This window comes from Branchiostoma belcheri, unplaced genomic scaffold (assembly GCF_001625305.1).
Source record: "Branchiostoma belcheri isolate BF01 breed outbred unplaced genomic scaffold, Haploidv18h27 scaffold53, whole genome shotgun sequence".
In the NCBI taxonomy this organism is placed as follows: domain Eukaryota; kingdom Metazoa; phylum Chordata; class Leptocardii; order Amphioxiformes; family Branchiostomatidae; genus Branchiostoma; species Branchiostoma belcheri.
Genome location: NW_017804165.1, coordinates 566,669 through 576,692, shown reverse-complemented (window position 1 = coordinate 576,692; position 10,024 = coordinate 566,669). Strand labels below are relative to the sequence as shown.

At 42.1% G+C, this 10,024-nt stretch overlaps 2 protein-coding genes and 1 long non-coding RNA gene across 12 annotated transcripts in view; 2 read left to right on the top strand and 1 right to left on the bottom strand.

Annotated features, from left to right (window-relative positions):
- The window catches only part of LOC109480997 (transmembrane protein 244-like), a 6,785-nt gene extending 5,646 nt beyond the window's left edge, over window positions 1-1,139 (bottom strand). Inside the window, exon 1 of one of the 4 annotated variants that reach the window (XM_019783473.1) lies at window positions 995-1,139. The gene's annotated coding sequence lies outside the window, so the exon portion shown is untranslated. Of the gene's footprint in view, window positions 1-558; window positions 607-994 lie in introns of those variants that run through there. The other 3 variants (XM_019783471.1, XM_019783472.1, XM_019783474.1) reach the window with 3 other exon arrangements.
- Window positions 1,140-1,853: 714 nt separating this feature from the next.
- The window catches only part of LOC109480932 (ATPase family AAA domain-containing protein 2-like), a 24,778-nt gene continuing 16,607 nt past the window's right edge, over window positions 1,854-10,024 (top strand). The window contains exons 1-11 of one of the 4 annotated variants that reach the window (XM_019783329.1): window positions 1,854-2,182; window positions 2,812-3,007; window positions 3,320-3,490; window positions 3,874-3,950; window positions 4,359-4,497; window positions 4,790-4,906; window positions 6,784-6,889; window positions 7,149-7,256; window positions 7,461-7,572; window positions 7,798-7,964; window positions 8,224-8,347. In XM_019783329.1, the coding sequence (XP_019638888.1) occupies window positions 2,075-2,182; window positions 2,812-3,007; window positions 3,320-3,490; window positions 3,874-3,950; window positions 4,359-4,497; window positions 4,790-4,906; window positions 6,784-6,889; window positions 7,149-7,256; window positions 7,461-7,572; window positions 7,798-7,964; window positions 8,224-8,347 (1,425 nt within the window). In that variant the 5' untranslated portion in view covers window positions 1,854-2,074. Of the gene's footprint in view, window positions 2,183-2,811; window positions 3,008-3,319; window positions 3,491-3,852; window positions 3,951-4,358; window positions 4,498-4,789; window positions 4,907-6,783; window positions 6,890-7,148; window positions 7,257-7,460; window positions 7,573-7,797; window positions 7,965-8,223; window positions 8,348-10,024 lie in introns of all 4 variants that reach the window. The other 3 variants (XM_019783327.1, XM_019783330.1, XM_019783328.1) reach the window with 3 other exon arrangements.
- LOC109481017 overlaps window positions 8,453-10,024 on the top strand; it is a 6,545-nt gene continuing 4,973 nt past the window's right edge. For 3 of the 4 annotated variants that reach the window (XR_002140870.1, XR_002140871.1, XR_002140872.1), the window contains exon 1: window positions 8,453-8,823. This is a non-coding gene — a long non-coding RNA (uncharacterized LOC109481017). The remainder of the gene's footprint in view (window positions 8,824-10,024) is intronic. The other variant, XR_002140869.1, reaches the window with a different exon arrangement.

Here is a 10,024-nt window from a genome sequence, read left to right as displayed (position 1 = left end):
ATTGTTTAAAAAATTTTTACCCCTTCAACAATTATGAAAATAACGTTCAAATGAAGAATCGCTGAAGCGGCTGAATCGCTATCGCACAACGTGTGACATCTCTTCACTAACACCCCATTCCTGACACATTGACATCACTTGGGTAACCACGCCGAGTGACGATGATTGTCACTAGCACATAGCGTATATTTATTTGTGCTAAATTTGTGTTTTCTTGCTGTGTTAACATAGCCTGTGTGACCCCCACCCACTTCGGGTCGACGGCCGCCAGGAGCGCGATTAGTCAGGCTATGTTTAACTCCTTGCATGCTGCACAGGCCTATAAAGGTTTGTGCACACGCACGTGCCAAAGTAGTGGGTGCAATTCTGATGCATTCCGCCAGGGGGCGCAGCTGCTTGGAAGTCTTGCTGTTCGTGAGGCTGTGGATGGGGGGAGTTCAGTAGCCTGACGTCCTAGACAGGCAAGGTAGACTGGTAAGGTAGCCTGGTAAGGTAGACAGCCCAGGTTTTTCCGTAAACCCAAGTTTGGAAAACATAGCTAGCAATTCAAGGCCACACCTTCTCGTGGGAACCACACTTTGCTTGGTACCTGCTGTGGTACATTACCCATGGCAATATTAGGCAAGTACTCTGCATAATACAATTTGGAAAATACATATATGTAACTAAAGATGATTCCCGTGTATGTGCATATTGCTCAATCATAATAATAAAAGAACCATATGCTGTCACAATGGCACCTAGCCGTGGCGACTCTTGATTCGGGCTTACATTGCATTACCCTCTGTCTGAGGGTAATGCAATGTCTGAGGGTAATGCAATGTAAGCCCGAATCAAGAGTCGCCACGGCTAGAGTCGCCACGGCTAAATGGCACCCTACCGTTACCTTATTGAACCTCCTTGGTCTGATATGTTGTTTACAGTCTAAGGGCTCTCTAAATCGTAAAGCAAGGGCTGCTACAGTGTTAAACAACCACACAACTAACATTTGTACCTGAAGGTGCGGTCCGCTATCTGTTGTCCATACTTGAAGAATATTGTAGTAGTAATGTCTCAGACCGTTATCTCATGCGCAACGTTAGATACAGCACTTCCTGTTTCTTGGAATTTCCCAGCAGCCACTTGGAAAAACAACGCTGAGGCTACCCCGCAAGATCCACTCAGTTGCGGGAGGGGTACCAATACTACATGACTTTTATCAATGCTATTTGCCATTGAAATTTTCAAAATTTTTCCTCAAATACTTTTTAAGTCATCTATCATATGATGAAAATGGCAATTTTTCATAGGCTTTTAATCCATACCGATAAAAAATAATAAATATTGGTTCCCAGTTTGGATATGGTATAACCCAAATGATCTTGTTCGCGGGGTAATATGATACGTGCGTGGCAAATACGTGTTTCACCTTGACAACAGAATAAAGGATATGCAGTAGGTGGAATGATGTAGCTATAAAGATGAGCAGTTGTATTTTCTTAATATCATTTCGTGTTAGAAATAAAGATGCTAAATTGCTATTGTGTGTATGCGTATGTGCACCTGCTCTACTCTTCTCGTTCCCATACAATAGTTCAGACTTGTGAAGCAAAGAAAATGACAAGGACAATTGCTGAATTCCATGTCACCTCGTTTAATCAAGCGTACTTGGACACCCATGAGTCTCATTGTCGGAAGTCTGCAAGTGTCTGTCTGGATAAAACTTGTCTAAAACCATTGTCGGTTCAAACATTTTTCCCGCCAACTTTACGGACGGAGGCTTTTTACGTCCTGTCAGAAAATATTAATCCGCCTCTAGGTACAAAGCGAATGATAGTTGCCAACTACAAGTAAGAATGCAAACAATTCGATATCTTCATTAAGAATGACGTTCATCTTTATTTCCCTGTTGACTGTCAAATTTCAGCAGATCATGCGGACGAAAAAGATCCACCTCAAGAGGAAATAGTTCTCGTTGCGGTGTAATACTGTGGAACGGCATGTAGTGAAGAGGCCTAATATGGCGGACGGAGAATGATGATTTTGCCCCTAGGTCTCGGTATTTCATGTAGAAACTGTCCTGAACAGAAGAGAAATGGTACAGACAAGACACAGTGCAGGAGCTAGCAACGAGGACTCTCCCGAGGCAATACTACTGACCTCTCGGAGATCCCGGAGAGCCGTACATCGTCAGCGAAAAGAGGTAAGTGTGACGTCTGTTACCAGACAGAACAAAAACCCGCCCTTGTTTGGCAACCCTTGGCCAGATGTCTGCGGTGATTTGCGTGAGCTAGCTTTGCCCTTTGTTCGTCAGGAAACACAATATAATCCTAGAGACGTGACAGTATAATGTACAGAGGGCGCAAAGAGCACAGGGTGTCAGAAAAAAACATTTTCGCGGAAGGAGACGTGTCTGTTGTCCAACCTGCTATGGCGGCCTTCGGCGCACAACAGCAGAAGACCGCGCAAATTTCGAATTCTGCTTTGTTATGGTGATAGCGTTATTCCTTCAAGTTGCTACGAGAATTTGTTTAGTAAGTGTGCACTTCATTTGTTTAGAAACGTGTTGGACCATGTAATTCGTACAAACTGGTGATTTGCAGACACTGACAGGCGTTCCAAATCGATTGTTTTGGTCGTGTGACCCTTGACCCCTGACCTTGAGTAGTGGTAGTTTTGAAGGGAGATGAGCTTTGTGTGTTAACTTTTACGTTATGTGTTTTGAAATCCCCAGGCAGCGACAATGCATTGGCTTTGAAATTTCTGTCGCCCTGTCATTTTATTTCAGTGAATCAGTGATTGAAATGTGTGTTTCCGGTTGTCTGTATGTAGCGTGTTGTCATCGTGAGTGAGAGTGAGGAGGAGGATGACATGCCGGTCACACGGTCCAGAAGAAGGCCTCCCCAGGACCTGGACTCCTCGGCGAGCCAAGAGAGCTCCAGCTCACCACCGCGCCCGCGTCGCTCACGGGGCAGAAACGAACGCCACCAGCAGGTGGAGAACGACATGTTGGAAGACATGGATGAAGGTAAGCACACATGCCCTTACTTAGGCCGTACTATTTTGATAAGGTGTTTCTTGCAATCATTGCTGTCATTACGTGAATATCAGCAAACTTTTGTCTTGAGGGAGAGCCAAAAAGGTTTGGCTTATGTATCCTCCTTTTTTCTGAAGCTAGATCCAACTGCTTAAAAAATGAACTTCAAATACAACTCGCCAAAAAAAATTACTCAAGCAATTTCAAAATCATATTCAGTTGCTTGAGTAACTGTTTTTGCGTATCTTATCACCTGGATGTCTGACCTTCACCGATGTTTCAAATACAACATCCTATCCCCAGAACCAAGATGCCACAGCACTCGCAGGACTCACCAGTCCCCTGGTTATGACGATCATACCCCGGGCATGGTGAACGGGGATGTTGGCAGCGGCATCCGCCGTTCCACGCGGCAGCGACGGGGAATCTACTCCACCCTGAACGACTCACTGATCTCATCACATCTGCTGACAGGTTAGTGTGTTGTGTGCACGCTACTCTTTGCTACTAGTAACTGCGCACTATCCTTTGCTTGTAAGGCCATAAAGAGATGCAATATACTAAGGACCAGTAGTAAACAGTGTCCTTTCTTATAAATCATTGGTTAAACTATGATGATATAGATATATATATATATATCATGCCTAATCCTGAGTGACGTTTGTTTTCAGTTTTGAAAAACTGCTGGTACACATTATGTGCCTTTTATTTCTAACAATTTTGAGTCTGTAATGATGAAATTGTTAGCCTTCTGCTTCAGTATGCTGCTTATAATGCTACTAACCTTAAAAGTCTGTTCTTAAGTTTAACTCTTGAAGTGTTATTCTATGACTTAGGTGGGTTGGATCTCCCTTCAGGAAAGCAGTCGTCCAGTCGGAGGCACCAGAGGTCAGAACTGGAGCAGCTCAAGTCCAGCTTCCCAGAGGTACAGTTGGTAAGGGCAGAGGAACCATTGGACATTGTGGACTGTAAGGTCGTAGAAACACAATGCAAAGGGGTTAAATGGTGTAAGTGCAATGTACAATGTAGTTATTTCTGGTAAGACTTGGAAGTATGATATCTTATTCTTTGCATGATCTCAATGAAATGTGATGTTGTTTCGACCTGTATTCATGCAATGTTGTGAGTCTTGTACTTCTATTGGAGTGGGTCATAAATATCAAGATACTTATACGTAAATTTTCCATCAAATAGTGAGAAAATATCTGATATTTTATTGTTGCTGTGCTCTCAATATTGCTAAGAAATCCCTGTCTTAGTAAATAAAAGTAAACCTGTACTGCTGCTCTGTAGTCAGAAATTTACCAACCAATGCGATACTAAGAGTTGTGGTATGTGATAGGATGACAAACTGGATATGTACACCCGTGTGAAACGAGAGCGCAAGCATGTGGAGAGAGACATGTACGGGATGCCTGTGAAAGCTGACGATGATTCAGAAGAGGACTCAGAGTCAGAGGAGGAAGCAGAAGAAACCGAAGGTGTGTACTGACTTGGACCTATCCATCCCTTCAGTATCCTCTACACGGCATACTTCTTACAAAATACTTTGGTTGAACTGACATACACCACTGAACAGGATCCTTAAAACCTGGACCTGGACCTAATTGACCCAGGCCTAGTGCAACAACCAAAGGGCCAACAACAATGTAGAAATACCAGTACATGAATATTTGAAGAAACAATGAACACATACTTTGTATGAAAATTCATAGCATAGTAAAGGTTGTCTTACTGATGTATTATCGATGAGTTGTTATTTGTTGTTGTCAGAAGACACCTCATCAGACGAAGATGAGGAGGAAGAAGAGGAGGAGGAGGAAGAAGCTCGCACATCCTACAGTCTCAGGAAACACAAGCCAATCACACAACGCTTTGAGGTGCCAATGGGTAAGTAATGCTGTTCAATGCTAGCCTATAGCAGTATAGCACTTTCTTAACCTTCAGCACTGTAATTTACCTGTCTATCACTAGTATCAGTATAGCGTAGCATCACCTGTGGTAGCTGCCACTGTAAGGCCTAGGAAAAAAAATGTTGTGTTTCCGGTTACCCGACCGACCCTATGAAAAACCCCCCGACCCTAGCCTTTTTGGGCCGACCAAAAATTTCGAGCGGCTAGCGGTCGGTTTTCAAAATTGGGGATTTTATCCCCGATAAATGTGCTCGTCATTCCAATTTTCTTCGGTCGGGCGGCGTGGATCGAGCGCTAATTGCACGGATCGGGCCGCAATTCCATTGTCGGCACAATCCTGTCGATCTCGCCATGACGCCACAAAGAAAACGTTGTCATTGGTAGAAAATCTGACACCCCGCTGGCGTTTCACAACAAAATTTTCATGTAAACAACTCCGACTGTCTTTGTTTACATCGCGAAAGCTCACCGATACAAAGTAAAACTCCCGCCGGCCGGCCGCGCCCGATCGCATGGTTGCGGCATGGCGCTAAGTTTTCGGCAGCTCGACGGAAACATAATCCATCCCCAGAAGAAATGTTACGCATGAAAATAACAACTACAACTTGTTTTCCTCGTTATATGAGTTTTTGAGGCCGTAAAATGTTTAAAACGGTTGAAATTTGCTCGAAAAAACGGCTCGAAAATTCACGGCGAGAAAGACAACATGGCCGACCTGTTTTCACAATAACAATGGTCAAAGGTCAAGATAGCATCCAAATGTATAGATACATGTAATAAGTACATATTACAGTGCTAAAACGATACTTTAAACGCATGAAAAATATTTTTCCGGCTACAACTGAAATAAAAATGCAGTTATATTTTAGTAAGGTTAATTTTCAAACATTACTGAGAAATTTTCCAAATTAATTGGTTTCTTGTGTAATATTAATGTTTCTATGTATGTGTAATATTGTTGTTTCTATGTATGTGCGGTTGGATGCTGTCATTGTAAAGACCCTTTACATATTGGGAGAATCAGATGAGATATTAGAGATTATCACGCTTAGTACCGTGACCCGAGTGTCTCTCAAAAATTGTTTTTGAGTGGAGTTTATAGACATGATCACATTTTTATTTGTTCAGCTGTGTCAATATGTGATTTGTTTGAGAAATAGGATTTGGTTTAGTTTTTAATATATTAATGTCAGTTAACATCTTTGGAATAAATTGCTCCAAGTTCCAGGTAGTAAATACATGTACATTTTGTATCATGTATTTTTCACTTGTTGAACTTGTGGAAGCACCGTTGGCCGCCGGATAGGGGTCATCCGGGGAACCTATGCCCAATTTTTCAAAATTAAGGGTAGAATTTTTTTTGAACATGAGGATAATTAAGTACAGATCTTGAACCTTTCTACTGCCTTATACATCTGCAGTTGTACAGAAAATGTAGAACTGAAGTTGCAGGAAATGACCTCCATTTGTGTTTGGAAAAGACAAAATGCAATAGCTTCCCCCCCCCTCCAGACCTCCCCCCCGCCGCACCCTCCTCCACCCTGCTCTGAATTTCTAGGGAGATCCCTGTCTGTGTAGTACAAACAGATCATACGTTCATTGTCCCGGCTTTGACTAAAAAAAAAAAAAAGTGAATCCCTACCTACCGACCCTAATTTTTTCTGGACTGTAATAGGAAACACAACATTTATTTTGTTAGGCCTAAGCATATAAACTGCATTACATGTGCACCATTTGTGTTCAGATTTGGTACATTTTATTTGTTGGATTGTGGATTGTTTTCTTAGGACTATGTATATACATTGTATGCTACATAAATCTACATCAGCCTTTGCTTTCTATCACTGCTTGTAGAGGAACCAGTTCGTCGGAAGCGGCAGACTGTGGACATGTTTGACTCCCCGGTGAAGAGACGCCGTGACAAACACCTCCGTAGCCCTCACAGTCCATATCAGAGAAGGCAAGGCTTTGTACAATCTTTTGGTGTTGGCATCATTTTTTAACTGCTCATTTTATTGTTCATAGATGAATACTACATTTGTATACCAGGTATTGAAGTATTGTTGTCATAGCCAAAAGTAAAGCAAAGTTGAAGGTATTAAAACATTATCTAACTGTTGAAGGTATTAAAATGTTATCTTAAGGAGTAAATGTCTTTAGCAGTGCCTGTGTTAGATATCACTAAAGAAGGCTATCTTTTCCTGATATGCCTCTTGCAGGAGACGTCGTACATTCCATCGCAGCAGTTCCACCAGTTCCTCCGGGTCAGATGATGAAGAGAAGTTTGAGCGCAGGAAGGCCAAGAGCATGGCCAGGGCCAGGATGAGGTGTGGTGCATCGATAGGCTGCTTTACTTTCTGCAGATGCCTAAGATTAAATGCCGTGATGACAGTTCTGTGGTAACAAGTGTAATGTCCTCTAAAATTTTGTTTGGATACATACATGTCTCATAGTTCAGACAAGAACCATGTTAGTTCGGTACAGATGTTGTCCCCCCTTGCCTTCTGAACTTGTGACTTTGTGTCCCTCAGATGTCTTCCTATGAACATGCTTCCTGATGACGTGGCCGGTGGAGTAATCCGAGATCGCTCCAAGATTGGATCCAGCCTGGCAGACGTGGATCCCATGAACATTGATCGATCTGTGAGTGCATAGGAAACTTCTTCCAAAAATGTGCCTGTTCAGAAATGATTCTTGCAAAGTGTGCCTAGGCTAGGGAAATATTTCCCCTTCTTTACTGTCACAGTAAAGAACTGAATTATTATTTAGCTTGGCAAAGGTATGAAGTGACTGAATGATTTTGTTGTGAATTGCATCTCGTTGTTGTTGCCATTTTCAATAAAACCTGTGCCTGTCTGTTTTCCACAGGTGACGTTTGACAGTGTAGGTGGCCTAGGTAAACACATCCAGTCCCTGAAGGAAATGGTCATCTTCCCCCTCCTCTATCCCGAAGTCTTCCAACGTTTCAACATCACCCCACCTCGAGGCTGCCTGTTCTATGGGCCTCCAGGAACAGGCAAAACCCTGGTGGCAAGGTAAGAGTTAACATATTGTTAAACCTTTAGAAAGATCCTATACTTATAAGTTGCTTATCATCTTGTTTTTTTCGTTTACTCTGGTGCTTAAGAAGAAAAATAAAGGAAGGATTGGAAGTATAATAATAATATATTTGATGGTGAAATAATTGATGCTTTCTATGTTTTGAAAAAATGCACTGTTGTATTTGATCTCTCAAGTGATATACATCTAAAAACATTTTCAAAGAAATATGCCCTTGTGATGTTTAACCCTCAGAGCCCTGGCCAATGAGTGCAGCCAGGGGGACAAGCGGGTTGCATTCTTCATGAGGAAGGGAGCAGACTGCCTCAGCAAGTGGGTGGGAGAGTCTGAGAGGCAGCTCAGGCTTCTGTTTGACCAGGTGAGACCTACACGGCGGTTTCGCTTCAGCATCTTGGTTTGCGCCTGCGCGAAAATTTGAATTTTGAATTCCGCGCCATGCGCCAACTACGGCCGCGGCCGGTACTGCAGCCTAGTCCCCCATTGTTATGTGCGCACCAACTTTGACCAACCATAACTCGCTAATCCGGTCACATGACGGGCTGAGTTTGTAGAAGAAGGCAGCCATGTTTGCAGGCTTCGTGTGGGAAGTGTTTCATGGAAGTCCGCCTAAAATATCGCGGTGCTTGGACAGACGGCAGCGACGTAGCGTACAATGGCGAGATTACACGAAGCGGGAAGTGAAGGCCAAGTTCAGCCCGTGTTTGGTTACCTTTTCCAAGTTTTCCCGTGGATGAAACCTCCTGAAACCTGAAATCGATCTGTTTGCACGTGTTTTGGTGGAGAGAAACCCTCGTCTACTTTTTTTCTACAACGCCGGAGATTACAGCAAAACAGGTGAGTACTAGCCATTTTTTTACGTAATTATTAATCTGCATATCCCCCCACGTGACGTTATCTTAGTAGGCGGTGATTAGATTACGGATTTCGTGAAAGTAAATGCACCAGGGATCGAGGAAAGGCATTTGTTTACGTGTAAACAAGCCCTGTTAGTGTTACAAATAATTTTAAAAAATCTGGTACCGGTACAGAGTGTACAGAATGTTCCTATTCTAGGTCTATATGATCGTTCTAGTTCGGAAGATCGATTTGAGCCAAAACTTTTCAGGTCGGTCTGCAAATATTCAGGCACAATATTATTACTCCCCTAGTCTTCAATGTATGCAGTGCTGACCCTCCTTATCAAGATATAAATAGAGTTATCAATCATGAACACAAGTTGTTTAAGTGTTAGGTCACAATATTTTGTCTATCCTTGTAAAATGAAGTCAATAGTTTGCACATTCTTCTTGTGTGTGTGTTGTGTAAATATAATTTGACAACAGGCACAAATAGGAAAGCTTACAACCAGGCTCTTACCAATTCACATGCACATGCACAGTGTACATGCTGAACATATTTGTCTGTTTCCTGTAATATTACAACAATTTCGAGCTGGTTTCATTTTTTTCCAATATCAAATTGGACTGCAGCAATCTGAAATACAAACCGCTCACACTAGTCACAGGGCTCGAAAATTTATTATTCATGTTTGAGAATACTTCTGAATAGTTCACTGGTGCACCCAACCTAACAAATTTTTGTGTGCACCATATAAGATAAATTAAGTAGAATGTCAGCAAAAACTGCATTTTATTTTGTTTCATTTCTAAAGAAGTGCTATAACAATGGGTTTCTTATTTTTTCTGAAACTTAGATGTTAAGAACATGATACTGCAACTTGTATACTAGTGCATTTAACATCTTTACTTACTTAGTTACTGAAACCCACAGAACAAAAAAATTAGGTGCACAGCTCTAAATTTGGGTGCGCTAAGGTGCACATGCATTCAAGCCTTGGTTATGAAACATACCACCTACTAGTACTGTAATTCCTGATATTTTCACAGTACTGTTATGTTCACTGTTTTAACTGTCACTTCTGTACCGTGAACACTGAACTTATCATTAGTACAGTAAACTTATCATTACAGTTAACAAATAATTCTTTCTTTCTCCTGCACCTGTTACCACCGTGAATATATAGTTCTGTGAACAT